Below are 26,193 nucleotides of genomic sequence, written 5' to 3'. Positions count from 1 at the left end.
ATATATGTATACATGTCCATGTAGTTATTTTGCTGCACAAGAAGAATCAGACTTTGAAATAGTGTACAATTAACCTGTGAAGGAAATCTAAAATGCAGGTGGACAAAAATAGAAGGATTGAGAATTCTACATAGTGGTTCATAGTCATCTCCCAGAGTTCTTTCCCTGGTATAGCTGGTTCTATTTATTATGAAACAAATGGAACTGATTTGGATCCTTTCATTGTTGAAGAGAGCCACATCTATCAGAATTGATCATCATATAATATTGCTGTTGGAGGTATATAATGATCTCTTGTAGGCCTTTTTATTTTCAAAACATATGCATAGATAAATTTCAACACTCACCCTTGCAAAACCTTGTGTTCCAATTTTTTTCTCCCTCTCTTCTTCCCACCCCTCCCCTAGATGGCAAGTAATCTAATACGTTAAACATGTGCAATTCTTCTATACATATTTCCATAATTATCATGTTGCACAAGAAAAATCAGATCAAAAATGAAAAAAATGAGAAAGAAAACAAAATGCAAGCAAATAACAACAATAACAAGTGAATATACGACTTTGTGATCCAACACTCAACCCCCACAGTCCTCTCTCTGGGTAAGGATGCCAACAATTATTGTTCATAGCGACAGCATACTTCTATTAATCTAGGTCACTTCCAGTAACCTCAGCATCACTTTATACACACACACACACACACACACACACACACACACACACATACACATACATACACACGCATACACACACACACACCCCTTACATTTTAAATCAGTTGCAAAATCTTATATTTCTACTTTCACCACACCTCTCATTTATATTTCCGTTTCTCCACTTTCACAGCCACTGCCCTTGCTCAGACCCTCATCACCTTTCACATGGATTATTGCAATAACCTCCCCTTTGGTCTCCCTGTTTCAAAGTAAGCTATTCTGTTTGATATTCAAAGATCCTGGCTCTTCCCTGTCTTCCCAGTATTCTGACACATTCCTCTCATCCATGGCATCTATAGATCAACCTTAATGGCTCACTTGCTATCCCTCCAACACAACCATTTAGCTCCGGTTTCTGTGTCTTTCTATCAGCAATTTTCCAGGCCCGGAACGCTCACTATCCTACCCTCTGGATTTTGAAACCTCCTATTTCTTTTAAACTTCAGGTGTCATGTTCTACATTAAGCCTTTCCTGAGCCTCCACGGACTGATGCTCTCTCTTTCAAAACTCCCTTGTGTTGTCTTTGCCTATATTTTGGATACACTCATCTAGCAGCCATGGTTGTCTCGCTTGTTAGAATGAAAGCTCCTTGAGGAACCCACTGTTTCATTTATGTCCTTCTATCTCCAACGATTACTATTCTGAGCAATAGTAGGTGTTTAATAAATGCTGGTCAAAGGACGGACTGATTCTCAGTTACTCTTTCTGGTCCTATAACCAACTTCCTCTTGGTTGTTGTCCTTCGTTCTCCAAGAGGACCCAAATCACATCACTGTGTTAGAACCCAGTTAAGGTGTATCCGGCTGTGGCTGATCGGACCAATATGAGCTTGGGATGCACTGCCACAGTCAGACACAATCGTCCCTAGGAACATTCGGGGTGACTTCTCTAACTTTACATGTCTCACATTTCTTCTGGGCTAATTCAATTCTGCTTGCTCACAGAGCAAGCGCTTTCTCTGATGAAGGCACACTGGATGGCCTTGTGCCATGTCATCTACTCAATCCTAAAGCAACAACATGCTATAAAATGGGAATAAGAATACTTGTACTGTAAACTTCAAAGAGCTCTGAGGAAAGTGCTTTGTCAAAAATTACATAAATGTTAGCTATCATTATTTCTCTTGCTAAAATGACTGTGCATAGACAAGGTACTTCCTACATAAAGATGACTATGTCCTCATTTGCTTTGCAAAGGCTATTATGGGTCTATGTTGGCTATATATAATCAATTAATGAGCACCAAACTGAGCTACATGCTAGGAATATAAAGACAAAAAATTTAAACAATCTTTTTTGCTGATAAATTTATATTCTATTGGATAAGATAATATTTTGGGATATAAAGACATAGACATGGACACATAAATTTCATACATACACATGTGTACACACTTCACAAATAGATTGCATCCTGAATTGTTTTGCATATATTATGTATACATATGTATATCTGCTGTGCCGTCTCAGTTGTTTGTTGTAGGGTTGTTTTAGTCATTTCCAACTCTTTGTGACCCCATTTGGGGAAAGATACTGGAGCGGTTTGCCATTTATTTCTCTAGATCATTTTACAAATGAGGGAAGTAAGGCAAATAAAGCTTGTATATACATATACCTGCACATATATAGTGCAGTTATACCTGTACATTTATGCACATATGTATGTGCATGTTTGGATGTGTATATGTAAGGACAGACCTGTGCATACATGTGTGTGCAGGTGCACTTACACATTTACATATGTATACATATATTCAAAAACAGAGAAAATAAACACAAACCACGAGATAGGTAGAGAAAGAGATTGCTGGCAGTTGAGGGAGGGGGAAGATATTTGAGCTTCATCCTGAAGGAAGCTTGAAACAATAAGATAAGGAGGCAGGGCACTCAAGGCTTGGGGGACAAAGATAGAGAGATAAGATGTGGAACACCATGTGTAAGCCCATCCCAAGCTGCAGCTCAAAGTTTCCATTTTCACTCATCTCTTGCCCTTTACCCACTATCTTTCCTGTATTTGATACTATGATTTCTTCAATCGAGAAGGACAGCGAGTTCTTGATGGTTACACCCACTGTGACATAAGGAAGTATCTCCCTCAAGTCATACACACACAGACACATTCACTGCTGGCATACCATCTGTTGGGTTGGCAGCAAACTGTTGATGATGTCCAAAATTTCCCCAAAATCTTCCCTGATTATATAGCAGAGACAGAGTGCCCAGGGGGCAAATGGGCATCTGCAACAACAGCCTGTGCGATAATCTGAGTAACAGAGCAGGGCCTGTTAAGCACTCTGCCTCCAGAATCGAGGCAGCCCGATCCATTAGGCCAAAATTCAATCATCTCTGAGCCAATATACGAGGGACAAGGTTTTCAGCTGGGAAACATCTGGCTTCACCTGGATTTCATGCTGCTCAGAGAGTAAAATGATTAAGAGAGAAGAAATCTTGGTTTTGTTTCCAGCAAAAATCCTGTCTAACCGAAATTGGCTACAGTTTATGGATTTCTGCGAAGCTTTCTGAAGTGGAAGGCCTCAAAAGGATAAAAGTGGATATAATTACTTCACAGACCTGCTGGGAGTTCTTGAGGCATTCAACAGCCTGCTTGTGGGTGATACCGCACAGATTAACTCCATCCACCTCCAGCAGGCGGTCACCTGGGAAAGAGAAACGCAAGCTGAAGTCAGTATTTCCAGGCCGTTCTTCCAAAGATGTCTGTGATCAGCTCCCAGCACAAACATTCTTCCCAGCATTTGCATGGCTAGGAGAAGTATTGTCCTTTCTTTCCTTTTCTCAGAACAACCTTAATATACTGGAAAAGGAGAAAACACAATACCCATAATACAGTTCTGAATGAACAGGAACAGATTGTATGTTAATGCAATAAGAACAATAAATGTGCCTATTTCTTAAAATATACCATTTTAAAGAGAAGTTTAAACTTTTTGTGGAAGCAAAACCCTGAAAACTAAAAGGGATGCTTATGTCTTGGGGAATGGCTGAACAAATTGTGGGTTTGTGAATTTATGATTTATTATGATTTATTGATTATTGGTATATGATTGTTATTGTGCTATAAGAAATGGATATAACTCTTGCCATCTCAGGGAAGGGGTGGAGGGAGGGAGGGGTAAAATCGGAACAGAAATGAATGCAAGGGATAATGCTGTAAAAATTACCCTGGCATGCGTTCTATCAATAAAAAAATTATTAAAAAAAAAAAGAAATGGATATAAAGAGTCAGAAAAACATGCAGAGACTTGTATGACCTGATCATAGGGTGAAGAAAGCAAAACCAAGAGTTTTGCTATTTAGCGACCATGGTAACACAAATGAAAACAATCTAAAAAAAAAATCACAATCCACCAACACTCTACTCCAGTGCAGCTAGACCAGATTAAAATGTAATTGGGAAACATTTTTAAATAAATAAAAATATGATAGAATAGAGATAATGTTAATATGTAATTTTCTGAATCAATATGCAGCCTAGAGGGAGGAGGGAAATCCTTATGTAGGTTTAATAGTCCCCATTTCCATTTAAGCCTCACAATTCCAAAGGACCAATGGTGATGCTTACGTATTTCTTTCTCATCAGTATAGAGGCAGGAAAGCACAGATGTAAACTGTTGCCCACCAGAAGTGGTCACTGTTATGTTCAGTCATTTTAATTGGGTATGATTTTTTATCATCCCATTTGGCAAAGATATGAGAATAGTTTGCCATTTCCTTCTCCAGTTCATTTTACAGATGAGGAAACTGAGGCAAAAAGGATTAAGTGACAGGGTCACAAAGCTAGAAAGTGTTTGAGGATAAATTTGAACTTAAATTTTCCTGACTTCAGGAATGTTCTCAACTCTATCCACTGCACCACCTAGATGCCCATTGCTTACTGCTTGTGGTCACTATACTAGTTTATTTTATTTAATTGTTCATCTTTTTTTACAAGGAAAGAATCTATGGCAAAAGTGGCGGTATTAGGAAATATGACAAAAACAAGTTAAAACCTATAAAACAACAAAATAAAATGTATATTGAAGTACATTTTTTTAAACATCTGGCTGTACAACCTGCGATAAATATACATATCTCAAGATAGTCAAGTCCCAAATACTCCTGTGCACAGGGAGGGATCTCTTAATTGTTAGTCTTATCCTTTAAGTGACCAATTAAATAATTAAACTAAAAGATTTCAAAGAAAGTGACTTTGCATGCATGGGATCTTTTTAAAATATTCATAGGACTTACCTTAAATTGTCCCCATTATACTACTGAAATTGCCCACTCCTTCCAGATTACTTTGTAGTCAAGTCAACATTTTAGGTGGCTCAGTGCATAGAATGCTTGGTTTAAAGTCAGGAGGACTCCTCTTCCTGAGTTCAAATCTACCCTCAGACAATTATTAGCTGTGTGACCCTTAGCAAATCACTTTATCCTATTTGCCTCAATTTCCTCATCTATAAAATGAGCTGGAAAAGGAAATGGCAAATACCTCCATCTCTGCCAAGAAAACTCTAAATGGGGTCACAGAGAATAGGACACAACTGAAACAACTGAATTGAACAAGTCAACATTTATTAAGCACTTACTATGTGCCAGACATATAGAGGGAGGAAGAGAGACAAAAGTCAATAGACTAAGAGAGACAGAAAAATACAGAGAGAGAGAGAGAGAGAGAGAGAAAGAAAGAGAAGGGAGGGATGTGCATTTTGTATCCCTACCTAGAAGAATGTAAATTACTTGAGAAGAACTAATTCATTTCTATTTCTGTATCCTCACTGCCTATCCTAATATTTACCAATAATGAGCTTATTGGGTTTAATTAAATTTTTTGTCCTTCTTAACTTCCTTGACTATCATTTGACATCACTGACCTCCTGCATTCCGTTGCACTCTTGTGGTTCTTCTTACAAAGCAGCAGAATCACAAGAATCTGATGGTTGCAAGGGTGCTCAGAGTTCCTCAAATCTAAACCACATCTGGTCAAGAATCCCCTTTACACCATCCCTAAGGAGAAGTCATCTAGCATTTGTTTAAGGACTGCTTCTCAGAAGGAATTTCCTACCTCCCTAGAGAGCCTTATTTAACCCAGGGCAGACCACTTTGAGAAATTAACATTCAGTTCTAGGCATCTTGGCTAAAGGAGGATTTTTGATAAGTTTAAGAGCATCTAGAAAAGAAAAAAAAAACAGGATGATAAAGAATTCTATTTTATTTAAGAAATTGGGAGTGTTTAATCTGGAAAAAGACCTATAGGAGACTTTAGAGATGCCTCTAAAAATTTGAAATGAAATGGAAAAGAGAGACTAGAAATGTTCAGGTTGCTCTGGGGACTTAATTAGGAGAAATTGTGAGAAGTATAGAGAAGATTTTGGCCAGAGAAAATTAGGGAAAACTTCTCAAACTATCAGAGCAATCCAAAAAGAAAATGGATTGCTTCTAGGTGCCTGGAGGTCTGCAAGCAGACCCTTCTCAGGTATATCTTAGAAGGGAGTATTATTCCAATATAGGCTCCTGACATCCCTTCTGATTAGGAGACTCGATGAATCAATCTCTATTTAACAACTTTGGACTGTAGTCATTACCTCTAATCTCTATTCCAACATATAGTTGATATCACTATCAGCAAAATCCATTTCTTGGCTACCACTCACCAATACAAGTTATTATCCCCAGGAGAATGAAATTTCCTTGAGGCAGGAATAGACTATATTTCTGTTTTGTCTAGAACACATTACAAATTCTTATTTAAATGATAGATATCTAGTCTAACCCCATTATTCTATAAAGAGGAAAATATGAAGTGATTAGTTCAGGTATAATGATTTTCCTTGGGCTTCAAAATAACTTTGATTTGCTTTAAGAAAATTGTGTCGTAAAACAGTTCTACTGCATACCATTTTGAGCTCTATACTTGCCCTATTCAAAAACCTTAACAAGTTTTTCATCATCTATCAAACTTAACCTGTCAGTCAAGACATTGATTAATCTGGTTCCAGGTTTTCTTCACTCTGTCTCCCACTGCTTATTAATTATTCTTATTAAATTCTTCCCTTTCTTCAAGGTTCAATTGGGGCATATTGAGTTGGAGATGTCTATGCAACATCTAGTTCAAGATGTTCAAAAGGAATTCAGGGCACCTGATGAAATCACTAAGAAAGATAATATTTGTAGATCTAGAAAATGCTGAAAGAGTCACAGACAATGCAAAGTCTTACTGAATTATTCACCCAATCACAATCACCAAGATCTATACAGTTTGAGCATCTTGCCATTTACCCTATTGATATGAGAATTACTCACCTATTTGATTTCCAACTCTTGCTCAGGGAAGAATAATCAAATCAGTATTTCCCATTGCTACAGGAAAGGTCATGACAGTTTACTACCCTGTGGCTCCATTTATGATCCTTGAAACTCTCTGAATCAATACTCTTTTCCTTGGTTACCATTCAACAATACATGTTGTTACCTCTACCTTTTCCAAGATGTCTTCCCTGATCCGCTCCCCATAGCTTCTCTCCCACAATCTGGAAATGATCTCTTAAACTCTTAATTCAATTTTCTGTTCAAAAATTTCAACAATGAGTTCACACTTTACCAATCTCAATTTGTCCTTCTTTAGCAGCAGGTCCTCCAGGAATAATGGATTTTACATATATACCTCCATAGGGCACAGTAGTGTTAATACCACCCTGAAAAACAAAACAAAACAAAAAAAAAAAACACATCATTTGTCAATTCTAACATCACAAAAGTGGGATATGTGCCAGTGTGTGTCTCAGCAAAAAGTTTAATTCATATCTAGCTTAGTAATAAATGCAGCACTCTGTGGAACACAAATGCATATTATGAAAACTTTCATGGAAATGCATTGAAGGAAGAAACAATTCTAATGTGACTATAACTCCTAGTAAGTATAAGCCAGACTTTGACATTTCAGCAACTATTTCACGAATCATTTTTCTCAAAATAAATCAAAGTTATTTTGAAGCAAAAAAAAAATCACTATAGCTGAGCTACTTTTTAAGAATCATCTGATATTCCATCCTATGTAAAATGATAGGGTTGGACTAGATAATCTATCAATTAAATAAGAATTTTTTATATTTAATACATGCTAGACAAGGAAATTTCATTCTACTTAGGGTTACAAAATATATTGGTGAGGGACAACTAAAGAAAAAAGCATTTATGTAGATAGTTATAAAATGAAACCACAGAGTTGTAAACTGTGTTGCCCTTTGCCATAGCAAAGGCAACTTTGATTTGTTATTCTCTGAGCAAAAGTTAGAAATGTTTACAGTAACAGGATAGAAGGTAAGATGCTTGAATTGTCTAGATCCTGATTAGTGCACGGAGTCTATGACTCTGAGGCTCTTTCTAGGTCTTCATATACTATCTTGCTTGGTGACCTCATCAGGTGCCCCAAGTTCAATAATTTTCCCTTTGCAGATAATTCCCTATCCTTGTGTCTCTCCTGAACTCTGGTCCCATATCAGCAGCTGCCTTTTAGATAGCTTGAACTAGACTGGGCCACAAGCAATTCCAATTCAACATGCCCCTAAAAGCATTCATCTTTGTCCCTAAATCTCCTCTTTTCAGCTTTGCTGTTTCTGTAAGAGTTCTAGCATCCTCCCAATCACCCAAGCTCCCAGTCTCAGCATCATCTTTCGAATTCCCCCCCACTTATCCAATATGTTCTTCTTCCGTTCACATGCTCTTTCCTATTCATCCCATCTCTCCACTCACACAGCTGTCATTCCAGTACAAACCACCCATCAACTCTCATATGAACTACTGAAAGAGCCTTCCAATTGGCTTCGCCCTTTCATGTTTCTTTTCCATCCAACCCATCTTCCATCTAATTAACAAAATCATTTTCCTCAGGTGTAGATCTGACCATTACTCATACATATACTTAATATATTTTAGTGGCTACCTATTATCCCCAGGATCAAATATAAAGACCTCTGTTAGACATTTAAAATCCTTCACATCCTGGTACTTTCTTACCTTTCTAGGCTTTTTGCCCTCCCCAAACCTAGAATGCTCTAATATCTAGTATTTATATAATACTTTAAGATTCACAAAACTTTTTTTATAAATGTTATCTTACATCAATCAGGCACGTAGAGGTCATTATTATCTCTATTTTACTGATGAGAAAACTAGGACAGGCAGGGCTTAAATGCCTTGCTCAAAGTCACATAGTTATTAAGTGTCTGAAGTTGATGGACTCAGGTCTTGCTGATTCCAGATCTAGGACTCTATTCCTTAAACCTCCTAGTTGTTTCTATCTCCTCACTCCTGCCTCTTAGCTTCCTTGGCTTCCTTCAAATCCCACTTTCTGCAGGAAGCTTTCTTAGTACATCATGCTACTGATACCATTTCCCTGAGATTACTGTCTATCTACTTTATATGTATATCATACATATATAGTTAATTAGATGTTGTCTTCTCCCATTAGGATGAGAGCTCTCTAAGGGTAAAGACAGTGTTGGGTTTTTTTTCATTAAAATATTTTAAATTAAATTTCAAAAAGTTAAATATGTGTGTATGTTTGTGTGTAGGTATATTGTGTGTGTGTGTGTGTGTGTGTGTGTGTGTGTGTGTAAAACACCAAACTAGATTAGAAGCAATGAATATTGATCAGTATAAGCAAAGCCTTGGCATTTTTTTCAGATAGGATTGTCAGAGCAACAGCTCTGATAATTCAGTTGCATTTTGTTAAACAAGAAGGAGTGGGGAGGTGAGAAGAGTGTCTCTCTATGCAACTTCAATACTAAGAGTTATTGTCTTTGAATCAACAGCAAATCAATCATTTTCCCTCTTCTGTTTATTTTCTCCACCTAATCTTTACACTCAGGGTAGTCAATGGGAAGAGCTTTGAATATGAAACCAGATAATGTGGGTTCAAATCACAAGTCTACTACTTACTAACTGGATGACATGGAAAAGCTGATGCCTCTTGTTGGGTCTTTTTTCCTTGTACAAAAAGAAGGAATTGGACTCAATGCTTTTAGCATCCCTCCCAGTTTTAAATCCTATGATTCTATGACTAGATTGCCCTTCTACATGCCAAAGGGGTAGTATTTCTTCCCTTTACCTGTTGACTTTATAAAAACCCACAGTAAAATACTTAACAGTCACACTGATTCCGAAGGTCCCGTTTTCCTTAACCAATTCCACCCAGTAGGTTTCTCCCGCGGTGATTGTTGCAGGTGGTGAAGAGTAGGTGGAGTCAACATTCTGTACCAAACAAGAACAGGAAACAATCGTGGTAATTGGTTCCATTTATGCAGCTGGTTGAGTAGTGCACCTTCAACCTCTTAGCGCAGGAGACTACAGCTGTATGTGATGTTGCCAAATATCCAAACAAAAGCTGAGAAATAGGCAGTAATTTCCCAGTACCTGGGTGTTTTCTCATTTCTACGACAAACTCCTCAGCTATCCCAGTGAAGCATCCTATTTGCATCTGGCTGCTTGCCTACACCAGTGGTCTTGAATATTAAGGAATGTCCAAGAGCTGTTTCAGTGATCTACAGCTATCATGATTGGGGTTAGATTTTTCTTTTCTTTCTTTATTATCATTATTTTTAACATAGCTAAACAAAAATTCTCTTAGAAAAGATATGAACTACATGAAGAACAGAAAAAGAAGATGCAAATCTTCTATATAAATGATCCTTCTGGTACCACTTGGGGTTGTCGTCCATGTGCTTGTATGAATTATCCTCTATTTATTGGACATGAAGTATGCCCTATCAATGTTAAAGAGCATGGCAGAGGGGATAAAAGGGTGACCTTGGAGGCAGGAACACTTGAATTCAAGTCTTCCCTCTGACATTAGCTGTTAGGACCATGAGTAAGTTATTTAACTAGTCACTCTCTGCCCCACTTCAGCCATATTCTAAATCTACAATCAAAGTCCAAAAAGTTGCTAATCTGCAATGATAGAGGGAATTTTCACAGTCGGAATCCTCTTTATTGATAAAATCTCATAATCGGAAACTCTGTCACCATTACCCCCCCAAAAAAAAATTGCTATGTTGAAGACTTTCAGAGCAGATTCTTTCTTAAACCTATCCATCTTGTGACATTAATCTCCTCAAGACACTCTCCAGAAAGTGCTCCCATTTGACAAAGAAAAGGGTTCTTCTGGTTCACAGTTTGCAATTCAATTACTAAATATCAATGAAGGTTCCTAGTGCCTCCTTGCAATAGCAGAGTTCACAAGGAGCTCATTGGAGACTAGTATCTCCAGGATCTGGACAGCTCTCAGTCAGTCTGTCCTGTTCTTCTCCTGACCTAGGTAAGAGTCCCTTCTCTGTCTAAATGCTTTGTTTCTGTCCACATTTGACATGACACTACCCTTCCCTGCATCACGTGTTTCTCAGTTTATTCCCTGCCAACCCAGAGAAGAGCATGAAGTTGAAAATACCAAAATCATCCAAGTGAATCAGCGTGACTCAGAGGACCAAAGAGCATTCTAGCATTCTAGGATATAAGATATACTCAAGCTTTCTGTCTTTTACATGTCCATGATCAAAATACTCCTTTTAACTAGAATTGAAATGGATGTTTCATAAATAAAAAACAACAGACCTCTGAGAAGAACATCTATGACATAGGATTTCATCATTGTGGGTTCATCTCTGCAAGACTGCTGCCCTTCCACATTTCCACATTTTATTCCATGTGATTCTTGTCCTTAATCTCTCAGAAAATTTCATCAGGAAAGATCAAGGAACTACCTCCCTCAACCAATATAGATGAGCACCTTGCATGGCACATTGAGTGGTTAAAAACTGGCCCAAGGACAAGTGAACAGTATTTCTCAGGGAAAAATTTCAGTTCTCCCTGATGGTTTGTCTAAGATGATAAAATTGTCAGTCTCTCTAAAATAATAATAGGATAGCTAGGGGGCATCATAGTGGATAGAAAGCCAGGACTGGAGTCAATCAGATGCATCTTCCTGAGTTCAAATCCAACCTCAGACACTTACTAGCTAAGTGACCCTGGGCAAATCACTTAACCTTTTTTGCCTCAGTTTTTTCATCTATAAAATGAGGTGGAGAAGGAAATGGCAAATTACTCCAGCATTTTTGCCAAGAACACCCTTAAATGGGGTCACAAAGAGTCAGACATGACTTAAAAAAACAAATAAACAAATTATTGTACCAATAGCTAACATTTCTACAGCATTTTGAGATTTGCAAAGTGCTTTTTAAGTATTTTCTCATTTTAGTAGGCACTATTATTATCCCCATTTTAGGTGAGAAAACTGAAGCACAGATTAAATGACTTGCCCCAGATCACATAGGATTAATGGTCGGAGGCTAGACTTGAATTCAGGTCCTCCTGACTCCAAGCCCAACCCTTTATCCATAGTACCAACTCTATATGCTCTGCCACACTGCCTCTCCAAATCCTCTGTAAAAGGAAATAAAACATTAAGAATAAGTCTCTCAGGATCTATGGCCTTCCTTTCTCTATATTTCTTTGTTTCAATAGGCTGACACGGTACAATATATATAGCTTTTCATTTGCAACCAGTCTCAGGTGGTAATTACCTCTGAGTGGAGTCTGCCAGCTGATGGAGTTGGAACCTGAGGTTGGCCCGGGTCGGGCACTAAGCTCCGAGAAAGTGTTGCCTCGAGCTCATCAATATTTATGTTTTGCTCTTTGCTGTTTGATGAACAGCTCCTCTGAAGGCTGTTTCTCCCACTGGCTGCTGGAGAGACCTCAGACCTGGCAGGATCACATTTTTTCTGATGGTTCATTCCCTCTGTGGGAACTGCCTGAGACACATCTACAAAAACAAGCCAACAATCCATTGCCAGCCCCTGGATAGCAAGCAAGAATCTATCTGTACATATGTAGGGAGAGATAGACCTCTTTGTCTTTCATTCAGATAGGTCTTTTTTTAGCTGCTTCAGAATCATTGTCAGTAGTTCCTGAACAACACAATCATTCACTGATTTTTTTTAATTCCTGGTGAGGAATATTCAAGAGAAGGAGGGAGGTATAATCACATGCCCGATACAGATATATGACTGTCGTGTTTAGAAAACAGGCATTGGAATTCAATTCTGGATTTATGTTAGAAAACTAAAGATGTGTTATTACTAAGCCCAGATTAACCGAGAAGCCAGTGTGATAGTATGTGGGAGCAGAAATCTAGAGACCTGGTCCATTGAAATTTCTGCCCATCTTGGCATCTAGGTTCAAGGATTTCTCTAACCCTTATTAGCTGTGTGATCCAGGCAAATCACTTAACCTCTCAAACTTTCCATTTTCTTATCCATTAAATGTTAGCTTTAAAACTTTCAAATCATTAGATTCCACTGTTTAAACAGTAGAATGGGCTACCTCTAGAGGTGAAAGTTCCCTCCTTCTTATAGGTCTTAAAATGAACCTCTAGAGGTGAAAGTTCCCTCCTTCTTATAGGTCTTAAAGTGAAAGGGAATGAGCTCTGGGTGGGTATATTAGAGCGGGAACTCTTTTCATGTATGAGTTGGACTGGGGAGCTGCTGAGTCATCCCCCCATATTCAAATTCTGTGGTTCTGGGAAATGGGCATGATAATAGCAGTATTACTTATCTTGAAGGCTTTTGCAAAAATCATGTGAAATGAGATATGTAAAGATTTTGTCAATTTCATATATACATATATATATAATTTATATTTATATAATAGATAGAGATATACAGAACATCCCAAAATTTTTAGTGCAGTATTAAACTTTAATAATTAACTGCACTAAAACTTTTGGAACATTCTCTGTGACAATACACACACACACATCTATAGACATATATACATATATGTATTTATATATTTATAGGTGTGTGCATATATATATTTATAGATGTGTGTGTATATTTATAGATATGTGTATATATGTATATTTATAGATGTGTATATATCTATGTATATGTATATAAACATGTTTGTTCATAGGCAATATATACATACATGTATGTGCATACATATTTATATACACCTTATGTTTATTTTATCACCTATATAAAACAGATATCATATGTGTGTACACATGTGCATTTATTTATTGCACACATTATATTAACATGTATACATAGAATTGTGCATATACTTTGTCCATACATAGACACAAATGCATATAAATATAAGAGTTGAACTGGGGAGCTGCTGAGTCATCCCCCCATATTCATATATGTAAATATATTATTTATATTATATTTATTTATATTTTAAATATAAATACATATGTGTAAATATTTACATACATCTACATGACATATATGTGTGTGTGTATACATAATGGGTATATATGTCTTTCATTATCACTGTTGGCTTTATCATTAATTAGTCATGTGATAGTCACTAACCTACCTGAATACTTAATTTTTTGCATCTATAAAGTCAAGATAATACTTTTACTAACTACTTTTCAGGGCCATTCTTCTGAGGAAAATATTTTGAAAACAGTAAAGCTGATAATTAACTGTGTTATTGTTATTTAAAATAATTTTTTTGGATCAGGGAACTCCCAGATCAGGAAACTTCTCTCCTAAAACAGGTCAGCATCTTCTTTACAATCTAGAGTCTTAAGGAATTGCTCAGGGCATAGCAAGGTTATGGGACTTGCTCAGTTCCATAGCCAGGTCATGGCAGGTGTGAGATTTGAACCAGATTATTTTAATACTGAGACCAACTCTAGGTTCACTATGGTTGGCTGCCTTTTTAATAACCCTTTCCCCAAAGCCCAACTTGATCATTTCTTCTGATTTCAGAAGAGCTAAGAAAGGCCTGAGCTGGGAAGGAGGAGACCCTCCTGGCAAGTTGAATCAAAAAAACTAAGAGGAATAATAACAATAACCACTTACTTATCTGTATTTTTATGGTTAGAAAGAGGTTTACCTCAATTCCATACTGAATCATTATTTTGGGTATAGAGGTTACATTTCCATAGATTCTAAGCAAATTCACTTCAACAAACACTTTTTCCAAGTCCTTCCACTGTCCTCCTCCAGAATTCTCAAGTACAAGCTGAATCACAGCAGCCATGTGGAGTTGTATTTTTCTACCTATTGTCATTCACCTCTCTGGCCCCTCTTCTCACCTACTGGTAGAATAGACACTGGCTGTTGTCTCTCTAAGCAAATTCCATCAGACCAAAAAGTAAAAATTGCATTTCTCTTGGTTGAGTGTAAAAAAAAAAAAATTAAACCAAACCATGTTTGGAAGGGAGTTCAGAAATCTTGTAATGCAACTCATATTAACATAGAACTCCTCTCTTCCCTACCACATCTCCAACAGGTGATCACGGCGAAGGTTTTTCTTTGGAAGACTAAAGAAGAGAACTCAAGACCAATTCCACTTTTTAATTGTTCTAGTTATTTGAAAAGTCCCCCCCCCGCCCCGTTTTGCTTAAATTGGACTTCTTGTGATCTCTACTCATTGCTGACAGTTCTTCTCTATGTCCACGTAGACTTTAAGCCCTATAGGATTTAGAATTAGAAGGAACCTTAGAATTTTGTGGTCCAGCCCCATCCTGTTACCTATGGAGAAGGGAAACTAAAATGTCTGACATTATGTAGGGGATGGAATGCTGGAATGGGAGTTGGTCACATAGGTAGCGGATGGAGTCCTTGGGAGGTAAAGTCAGGGCATCTCAATGACACTAGAAGACCACATGAATGTTGTCAACATGTGTGGTACAGGGGAGTGCAGCCAAAGCTATGCACTAGAAAGGTACCTACAAACTCTACCAAAATCTAGGTCACATAAATATGTTTAGAAGTGGCAAGATTTTACAAGATTCATTGTATGATATGTGGAGAAATAAGTAACTGGCTAAATGAAATTCCAAGGAGCCCCCAGAAGATTGATTGGAGTGACGGGGTACCTTTCCCTAGTTTCTGAGCTTGTTTCATGGAGCTCTGCCTCTGAGAGAAGCATCTAGGATGACTATGATGTGCCTATTTCCCATTAGGTGTCTGTTGAGGTCCCATTAGGTTGTTGGATTCTGCTTTTAAAAAACTGGATCTAAGTAATGATGGAAGACCCCCATTAATAGGGTCTCAAGCTACATATCTACAACAGAGCTCCATCTCCTACTCCTAAAAAAGGAGCCCATTTCCTAGAAAATGCATCTCAAGCCATGATAACCTAGGACTTATCACAAAACTAATAGACATTGATATATCACAGAGAACAGAAATACCTGTCATTTGAGATAGAAGCATTGATAAAAAGCAATAACTAATATTCATATACCATTTTAAGTCTTGCAAAACATTTTACATATATTATCTCATTTGATCCTAAGGATTATGACCCTAAGCAACCCTAAGGTGCTATTATTTTTTTTTTCAGATGAGGAAATAGAGTTTCAGACATTTTCAGTGACTTGTCTGGAATGTCGCAGCTAATAACTCAAAAAAGCATCCCTTGTTATGGTCCCCAGGTCCTGTCCCTTAGGCTTGCTGCCTACTTCCCCAGTAGGTCTCTATCTGGTTGTTGACATTTGTATGTACAAGCTAGCTGGCCACGCCAGAGGTGGACCAACTGTGAGGAGCTCACAATGGATCAATAACTTTGTCTAGTTTCGACTGAAAGGATTTTCCTCTTCACTTGGGAACTTAAAGATTTGGTCTGTTCCCCTCGAATTTCCCATGTCTATTGATTAATGCGACTGCATTGTTTAGCCATTTATCACCGGTGGGGAAAAGCAATTTTAAAAGCCCTACAGAGACCGAAAAGGCAGTGTTCTGCACTAATCCCTTGAGCTCTCCACTTCTAAAAAATTAAATAATCTCTCCAAACCCATTCTACCTCTTACCTTTGGGTTGAGAAACAATCAGGTCCACCTCATCAGGAGAATTCTCAATGATTTTAACAGCCATATTAAATGTGACACCCTCCAAACTGATGTTATTCAAGGAGATTATTCTCCCCCCTGGAAAATTAAACCATTCATTCCATCACAGAAAATAAATATGCAAGAGAGTTACCCCTAAATGAAATAATCATAGCTCGCACATTCAGTTAGAACAAGGGTTTTTAACCTGACCTCTGTGAACTTTTTAAAAAATTTCCATAACTGAATTTCACTATAATTAATTTCCAATGTAATCTTCATCAGTCACTTTGACTTCTGTCTTGCCTTTGATAACTCTGGAGGAGAGAGCAAGGCTGAAGAATTTGCACAGCCCTGCTTTACTTAAACCCAATTCACTTGCGAGTCAAGACATGACTCTTGTGACATCATAGATCTTCTTCAAGAAGATGGACAACCAACCAATCACTTAATCCTATACATTAAAAACTTTATTCTGAGTCTACAGATTTTACCAGACTGCCCCAAAAGTCCATGACAGAAGATTAAGCAGTCCTGATATTGATAGCAAGCTCTTATATATCACTTTTAAGGTTTATATATCACTTTACATTGTTATCTTACTCCCTTACAGGGCATCACACCCCTCTATCCCACTCCCACCCCATAAGGTAGCTACTATTATTATCTCCATTTTACTTGAGATTGATACTGAGAGAGCTTAGGTGACTTAGCCGGGATGATTTCCCTTGACATTCTCAACAACCTTGTGCAAAACATTGGTAATTTAATGAGAAATGCAAAACTTACCTGGCTTGATCTTTTTTGCTCTCTCAGCAGGTCCCCCAGGTATAATGGAAGCAATAAAGATTCCAAGATCCAATTTGCCCACATCTTCGCTGCCAATGATGATAAACCCTGCCAGGGGAGACAATATTTAAGAACATGCAAGTTGCAGGATAGTATCATGGCTTCCATAAAGAAGGGGTAATGACTTGTTTAAATAACATAATAGGGGAAAAAAAACAAAAGAGATGAGCAGTAAAACTTTAAAGTACAGCTCAAACAAGGAAATGAAGTCAATGTCCCCAGAAAGCATCTCCTGGAAGTGACGTCCTACCAAGGATCCTCTGCAGAAGGTTAAGCAACCAGAAAGAGGAAAAAAGGATTTGAAGAGAAACGAGCCTTCAATTTGTGCCCAATACCTTACGATTATATCTCCAAAAAATAAAATAAAGATAAGTATGGTGTGGTGGGCAATGTGATGGAGAGTTAGGAAGAGTTGGGTCCAAATCATGACTCGATATTTACTAGTTATGTGACCATGGGTCAGTCATCCAACCTACCTGAGCTTTGGGCAACTCTCTAAGACTACACATTTTAGGTGGATTGCTTTATAAGGAACTTGGAAAAGAGACTCAGAAATATACATAGAAGGGAAATGGAGTGAGATAAGGAGAGTAGTTATCATCTTTTCATCATTAAAACATCAAATATAAAGTCATTGAGAAGACTAAATATAACAAAAATAAAAAGATTATCAAATAATATAATGTATATGTATACATTTGTACTGTCTTAGAGATCTTAAAATGCCCCTTTCAAAGGTAGCAGCATGCATTAGTAACTTAAGGAGAAGGAGGAGAAGGAGGGAGCAACCTGATACAATGAATAAATGCAATGAATGTTTGACTTAGAATCAAGAACCTGGGTTTGAATTCTCCCTTAGACATTAACCAGCTGTGTCCCTGGAAAATTATATTTTAGGGCCTCAAATGAGTCCCTAGGATCTGCCTACTAAAGTATAAGCAGGTTATGAGCTTCCTCACACTAAGACAACCCTGTGTAGTAAGCAAGGAAGGCATTATTAGCCCCATGCTAGCAAATGGAAACTGAAGTTCAGAGTGTTTCCATGACTTGGCCAAAGTCACATAGCTAGTAAGTGATGGAACTCAGTTCTGTTTGATTCTTGCTCCAGTTCTTTCCATGGCCAAAAACTACTACAGAAATCTCAGCTGGGTCATTGCTAACATTTTGCAATCCTTTGACTATCTACTACCTACTGGGCCTTCTATCTCATTCCCCATAACTGTTCCCTGTCTTTTACTTATATTCCCCCCAACCACTGTGACTGAGAAGATTAAAACTACATGAATTAGAAGAGCTTGAGTTTCCTTCTCAAGTTCTCAAGTTTCCAAACTTGATACTTAAAATCATCATCCATTTTCTCTCTTCCTTTCTTCATTTCTTCCTTCCTTCCTTTTGCTCTTTATCCTTCTTTCTTTTCTTCTTTTTTATCCTTTTCCATTGTTTTTCTTCCTGCTTCCTTTGTTTCTTTCCTTCCTCCCTACCTTCTCCCTCCTTTCCTTCATTTCCTTTTTTCTTTTCCTACTTTCTTTCCTTTCTCCCTTCCTCTCCTCATTTTTCTTTCCTTCCTTGTACTTTTCTTCCTTTCTTCTTATTCTCTTTCTTTTTTCTCTTTTTTCTTTCTTTTTTCCTTTCTTCTTCTTTTTCTAATTTCCTGCTTCCTTTATTTCTTTTCTTCCTTCCTCCTTTCTTTAATCCCTTTTTTCTTTCCTTTCTCTCCATCTTTCTTGTTTTCCTTCTTTTTTCCTCCCTTCATTTTTCTCCCCTTAATCCTTCCTCCACTCTTTCCTTCTCTCCTGCCTTCTTTTTTATTCTTTCCTTCCTCCCTATCTCTCTTGCTTGCATTTTCTCTTTATCTACATTTCCTTAGCTCTTGGCCATCAAACTTCTTCATTATTTCACTGAAATTGCTCTTATATTAGGTGAACCTTAACTTCTTACTTATCAAATTTAATGATTTTTTTTGCTATTATTTTACTTGATCTCCCTGAAAGTTAGGGAAGTATTCATTATCTCCTCCCTCACTCCTACCAGATACTTCCTCTTCAGATTCAAAGAACTCTTTTTTGGTTTTCTTAATATTTCAGCAAAGTCCTGTCTTCTTTCTTGATAAGTCTTCTTACTTTTCCAACATCCTTTAGCAGGGATCCTCAAACTACGGCTGAAGGACCAGATGTGGCAGCTGAGGATGTTTATCCCCCTCACCCAGGGCTATGAAGTTTCTTTATTTAAAGGCCCACAAAACAAAGTTTTTGTTTTTACTATAGTCCGGCCCTCCAACAGTCTTAGGGACAGTGAACTGGCCCCTATTTAAAAAGTTTAAGGACTCTTGTAAATGGATGTTTACTCCCTCTATTCCTTTCTAAACACAAACTTCATGAGGATAGATAATCTATTAAAGTAATATCCTTCTTCTGGCATTTAGAATACTTTTTGCATATAAGTACTCCATAAGAGACTAATGGAATTATTACTGATTCCTGGACAAATATTATACATGATACTTTAAAACAGGAATTTCTAGCCTTGGATCTATGAGCATGTTTTGTTTTGTTTTTTTAATTGATATCTGTGTTTCAATATAACTAGATTACTTTTCAAGACAATGTATTTTATATGATGAATTTAAAAATACTGCTCTGAGAGGGGACCCATACCAGATTGTTAAAGGGACTCTTGACACAAAAGAAGATTAAGAACTTCTGCTTTAGGTCCACATGAAGAGAAGAGGGAAAAAAAAAAACGAAGAAGTAGTCTAAAAAAAGGAATGAATCACAGAGTTGAAAAACATGAAAAAAGCCAACTACCTTTCCTCATTAGAAAAGCTTACCCATACTCACCCATAAATCCTATGTCTCCACATGTTTTGGAGAACATGTTGGATCATTCATACACAAGCTTCGTTACTTACCAAAACCATGCTGTGGATCTCTTTTTAGAGTCACACAAATAATTTCTCGGTCTAGTCCAGTTAGAAAATTTTCTCTTTGAGGATTTTGTGACCCTGGAGGCACAAAATAAGGACAAATGATTTGAGGTCAAGAGACATGATGAAGGGGTGTTGTTTAATCTGAAAAAGGAAAGAGTTGGTTAAATGATCATGTGATCATAGGAATTTTAGATCTGAAAAGGAGCTTCAAGAACATTTAGTTCAAGTCCCTCATTTTACAAATAAGAAAACTTGCGAGTAGAAAGATGAAGGGATTTTTTTTGGAGTCATAATAATAATCCTAATAGAGAAAGAGACAAAGAAAGATCCATGGATACTCAGGATAAAAGAATATGCAGAGCCTTCCATTGCAAGGAGAAAAAGAAGTCCCAAACCCAGCAGAGATGAACCTAAACTTTTGCAAGGTGAAGGAATAGTTGAAAACTGTCAGTTCTGTTTCTTACTATCCAGTCACAGATCCAGGATTCTTGAGAGGAAATTTGTCCCCGGGAGAAGAGAATAGACCATAAATGAAGTAAGAAGCAAGTTCAAAAACAAATAGCCTTTGTATAGCTTGAACTCCACAAGCAGATCAGGATACTGATTCCAGATTCCAGCCTAAAGCAGACTAACCATACATAATAGGAACTTCAGACTAAGAAGAATATACAGTTCTGTCCTGCTAACTGATAGTGGCTGAATCCAAAGGAACTCCAAATAGGGGAAGCTCATGGAGATGTTGCTCAGACCTTTATCCAGGTTAAAATGTCACAGAGATCATCTTCAAGTAGCAGCAATCCGACTTGAACATGAGTGCAAAACAATCGGAGCAGCCCAGATCTTCTCCCCTAAAGTGTGCAAATCTTAACCCTAATTTAAAGTCTGAGGTCAAGAAGTAGTGTGGAGGTATGAGCAAACAAACAAACTCTGCCATTAAAAGTTTTATTGGAACAAAGACACTCAAACCATAAACCCAGAAGAAGAAATGGACTCTAAAACACCCACAAGCAAAACCTTAAAAGCTTGAGCACAAATTCAAATATCCTAGAATACATGAAACAAAACTTTTTAATAACTTAAAAATAGTTTGTTTTTTATAAATTAAATGATAATGGGAGAAAATAAAAAATAAATGAAAGCTATGGAAGAAAAAAATTGAAAAAAAAAAGGAATTAATAGTTTGACACAAGAGATACAAAGTAATGTCCAAGCAATGAACTCCCTGAAAATTAGAGTGGATTAAACAATATATGATTCCATGAATCAACAAGAAGTGTTAAAAATAGAGTCAAAAAAGTAAATAAATAGAAGAAAATAAAAGGCATCTCATAGCAAAAACAACTAACTATAAAAAGAGATTGAAGAGAGATTATTTAAGAATCAATGGACTAGTGACCTGAAAGCTATGATCAAAAAAGAAAAAAGAGCATATATATAATATTTCAATAAATCACTGACTTATTAAAAAATTGAAAACTGAGAGCATGCACTTTAGTTGGGGGATGGATGAATATGTTATGGTATATAAATGTGATGGAACAACTACTGTGCTGTGAAAAAAAAAGATTAAACAGATTGTTTCATAGAAACTTGGAAAAGCAAATGAATTGATGCAAAATGAAGTGGGCAGAAACGGGAACAATTTATACAAGTATAGCAATATTATAAAAACAGACAACATTGAAAGATTTGGGTACTCTGATCAGTATAATGAACCCTGATAAAGATAAAGAGGTAAAGTACTGAGTGCGGAATACAAACACATATATAGATGTGTATATATAAATATATGTCTATGTGTGTGTGCACACACATGTGTATATGTGTATACCTGTATGTGTGAGTGTTATTGGACATATCTGTGCTTGAATATACATATTTGTAACAAAATTTTTGTTTTCATTTCTCAACTGGAATGGTGAGGGTGTTGAGAGAAAAAATTTTGCTGGCTAAAAAAATTTTTTAAAGAAGAATATCAATAGCACTAATGCTCAAAATAAGCAGAGCCTAGTAATGAATGCTAAAGATGACAAAAATAGCTTTGTTTAATCATGCTAGAAGTAAGACATCAAAGCGGAGATGAAACAGGGATAAATGAAATGATGATAGTGGACATTGGAGAGAAGGCAAAATAACTCAATTCTTATTTTTCTTTTATTTTTCCTACTGAAGAGAAAGATCTTCGTGTTGAGAAAGACAGAACAAAAATAGGTAGCAAGGAATCAAAAACCAAAATAAGTGAACAAGAGGCAAGCTAACACCTAGCTACTCTCAATGAATTAAAGACATCAAACCTGAAGAAGGGAGTTCAGGACCTGGCTGCGCTACTTTAGGAGATACATACACACACACACACACACACACACACACACACACACACACACACACACTTTTTTTTTTACTTCTCTGCTGTGCCCTAGGAACCTCTTCAATGGGAAAACCATTCTTCAAGATCAAGATCTCATCAGTCTTAGTATTCACAGCTCATCGCTACTCTCTGCCCCTTTGATTGGTGGATAGAATCTTGAACTCCAAAACTTTCATTTTAAGATCAGAGAATCTCTTAATTTCCCATCTGGCTGCACTACTTTGAGACTTCTCTGATTTCTCCACCATGGCTCTTCTTTTGGATTCAGGTAACTTCTACTCCTCCCTCTACTTCACCACTGTTTTCCATTTCCTTTTGTATTATCTTCCACCATTAGATTATGAGTTCCTTAAGGGCAAGTATTCCCAACTCTTTTAGCACAGTTTCTGCACATCTTATTAAAGCACTTAATAAATGTTTATTGACTATTGATCAATCAACAGTATCATGGGCTTACTAGTTTGGCAGTCAGGGAAATACTCTGCACACAATGGATATAGATTTCAGCAGCTTCTGACAGAATCTCTTAGTGCATAATTGTGAATAAGATGGAGAAGAATGAGGTAGGTGATCACTGTCTTATAGATTCAGAGCTACTAAAATTTTTGGATGTGATTTCTATCTTCAAGTATTCAAAGGGCTGTCATAGGAATGAAGGATTTGACTTTTGATTGGCATCAGAGAAGGGGACTAGAAGCAATGGAAATGAGAAGAAAGGAAATGTGGTGAGATAAATTTAGGATTAAGGTAACAATTTTTTTAATTCCCTAGCATAATTAAAACTTTTCCAAAGTGAATCGGGCCATTTTGAGGGTGGAGGGCTAATTATTTTTCCTTCTCAATGAAAATATAGAAAATGTGACTGATTCCTGTTCAAGCTAGGATTGGGCCAGACAACCAATAATGTCATTGCCAGTTCAGATCCTCTGATTCTGCAAGTAAAAATCAGTTTAAATTCAAAATAGATTATGCAGTCATCAAAATGATAGATGTGGCTTAGGATATGTATGTATTTTGTAAGCTTCAGAATTCCACTTTGAGGTTGCATCTCTCTCCTTCAGGGTCAGCTTTGTCATTCATTGCTCTGAACTATGGCACTAAGAGCTTTTCAAAGGAACTCTTCAAACTCCTGTGCTGTCAAAAGATGGAATTTCACACTTTCTAGGCACAATCTATCATGACAGCTTAAGGGATGGAAGCTGAAATTTCTCCCAACCATGAGGAGTTTTAAAAATAAAATTAGCAAACACCATTTGGGAATTTAAAATTCATTAATCTAGAGACAATAGTTAAAAGGCTGAACATGTAGTTCTCTCTGAACCAAAGCCCACCCTTTTCTGTAGAGCACTTAGCTTTCACATACTTACCAAAGAGAATATTTTGTGCCAGCTGAGCTGGCAGGAACATTCTTTGGTTTTCAGTTTTATAAGAACATGTCTCTGACTGTGACGATCCAAAGGAAAGGCTGCAATAAGAAAGGACACCACAAGAAGTGAAACTCTTTTAGGAAGGTCCTTGATATTTCTAATTGTGAAATTGGGAGCTCTGCCTAATGAAGTTGAGAGATTGATTTTTCTCCCCTCCATAGTTTAAAAAAAATTCAAAACAATGAAAAATATAAGTCACTATCATTCAACTAAGGTTAGTTTAAACAGATTAGAATGGACATTAAACCAACCAAACCTTTCTTTGTAAAGAAAGTAATTATCAAACTGGGAGAGAAGAGAAAAAATTGATTGAACTGGACTAAAGCTCAATGAAATAACCTTTTATTTCTTACTCTCTCCAAACATTTTTTGGCATGTATAATATACACCCAGTCTCAACTTGTTACTAGCTAAATCTATTTCTTATTTTTTTCCCTAAACAGCTTCGAATTACCTAAAAAGAACGATTGCTTTCTCTAATTATTAAGGAGTTAAAGTCATGAAATACAATGTAGAGATGAGACAATTGTACAATGATCTAATTCAATTATAAGTTAAGAAAAACCTCAAAGTGTTTTTTTAAGCTCTTTAACATCTCCACCCAGAGCTCAAAATAGTGAATACTGCATTGAGTTTTGAGACAACTGTGTGACTAGTAGACCCCTGAGAATTCTAGCCTAAAACTTAAATGCCTTATATGCAGAACTGCTTTCCCCAAGAATCTTAAAAAAACAATCTGATTCTCATTAGCCACCAATAGGTTCTAGACTAAACCCCATTTGGTTATTGCTTAGATTCTGATGAACTTAAGTTGAATGTAAATATTTCTGCTTTAGCCAGAAACTTGAGCTTCTTCCTCTCTCTTCATTATTTATTTATTTAGATTTTTTTTTTTTTTTAAGTGGGGGTGGGAATTAAGTAAAAGAGAAGTTTCTTTGCCTCGATTGCTACCTATACCCTGATCTTAGCTTTAAAAGACCAAAGTCTCCCATTGCATCCAGGCCATTTTCAGTCACCCAGATGACTCTAGAGGGGAAAGTAAAGCAGGTGACCTTGCCCAGCCCTCTCTCACTGATTCACTTGCATGTCATGACCCCCTCCCTGATGTCATGGTCCTCCTTGAGGACAAACAACAACAACAAATTATCAACAAGAACCAAATATTTCCTTAAATGAAAATACAGCTTCAAGATTAGAATGGGTTTTTCCCAATTCTATTACCATTTTAGTTTGTCTCTTCCCCATCAAAATTATAATATAACCCTCAAAGAAGATTATTTGCATAATGGGAACACCCATTGTTTTGATTTTGGAGAATAGAAATAGTCCCACACTATCGTCATGGATGAATTATTGTCTATATGGTTGGAAAGATTGCGTATATCATAAAAATCATTTATAAATATCAGAATTTACAAAAATCTTTAAGGTTTTCAAAGGAATTTTACATGTGTTATCTCATTTGATCCTCACAACAATCCTGTGAAGCAGACACTATTATTGTTTGAATTTTACAGATGGTGACATTGAAGTTAAGAAAAGTTCATTTGCCAGGATCACGCATTTAAATGTATGAGGCATATTTGAACTCGTCTTCCTGAATCAAATTTATCCATTTCAATACATGGCTACCCTTACTTCACATGCACTGGAATAATTAAGTATTCTTTTTAATAGATGCTGTTATGATAAATGTGGAAATATGTATAGAAGAATTGTAGATATTTAATATATATTGAATTGTTTGCTGTTGAGGGGAAGGGATAGCAGGAAGGGGAAAAATTTGGAACACAGGGTTTTTCAAGGGTGAATATTGAAAACTATCTTTGCATATATTTTGAAAATAAAAAGCTAATATAAAAATAGATGCTATTAGCCTTTTTTAAAGCTAAAAAACAAACCTCCAGGAAAATATATTACCATTATCTCCACAATGGTGGTGAAAAGGTGATACAGTAAATCTGGACTTAGGATCAAGAAGATTTGAGTTTAAATCCTGCCTTCCGCTGACTTTGAGCAAGTTACTTAATTTTTCTCAGCCTCAGTTTCTTTATC

The 26,193-nt window shown here is 36.8% G+C and overlaps 1 protein-coding gene and 1 long non-coding RNA gene across 2 annotated transcripts in view; both read right to left on the bottom strand.

The window, feature by feature from the left end:
• The window catches only part of LOC127546949 (FERM and PDZ domain-containing protein 2-like), a 28,066-nt gene extending 9,432 nt beyond the window's left edge, over positions 1-18,634 (bottom strand). Inside the window, exons 1-7 of the mRNA XM_051973826.1 lie at positions 18,607-18,634; positions 17,358-17,465; positions 16,551-16,667; positions 12,295-12,533; positions 9,828-9,970; positions 7,383-7,413; positions 3,290-3,433 (exon numbers count right to left, since the gene is read on the bottom strand). Of these exons, the coding sequence (XP_051829786.1) occupies positions 3,290-3,433; positions 7,383-7,413; positions 9,828-9,970; positions 12,295-12,533; positions 16,551-16,667; positions 17,358-17,465; positions 18,607-18,634 (810 nt within the window). The remainder of the gene's footprint in view (positions 1-3,289; positions 3,434-7,382; positions 7,414-9,827; positions 9,971-12,294; positions 12,534-16,550; positions 16,668-17,357; positions 17,466-18,606) is intronic.
• A 174-nt stretch (positions 18,635-18,808) lies between these two features.
• On the bottom strand, positions 18,809-24,166 carry LOC127551819 (uncharacterized). Its single transcript, XR_007951183.1, has 2 exons — positions 24,079-24,166; positions 18,809-20,418 (listed from the first exon to the last, which is right to left on the bottom strand). It is a non-coding gene; the product is annotated as an uncharacterized LOC127551819 (long non-coding RNA).
• Positions 24,167-26,193: the final 2,027 nt, after the last annotated feature.

Source organism: Antechinus flavipes, chromosome 2 (genome assembly GCF_016432865.1).
Source record: "Antechinus flavipes isolate AdamAnt ecotype Samford, QLD, Australia chromosome 2, AdamAnt_v2, whole genome shotgun sequence".
NCBI classification, from domain to species: Eukaryota; Metazoa; Chordata; class Mammalia; order Dasyuromorphia; family Dasyuridae; genus Antechinus; species Antechinus flavipes.
This window is presented reverse-complemented; position numbering and strand designations above follow the sequence as displayed.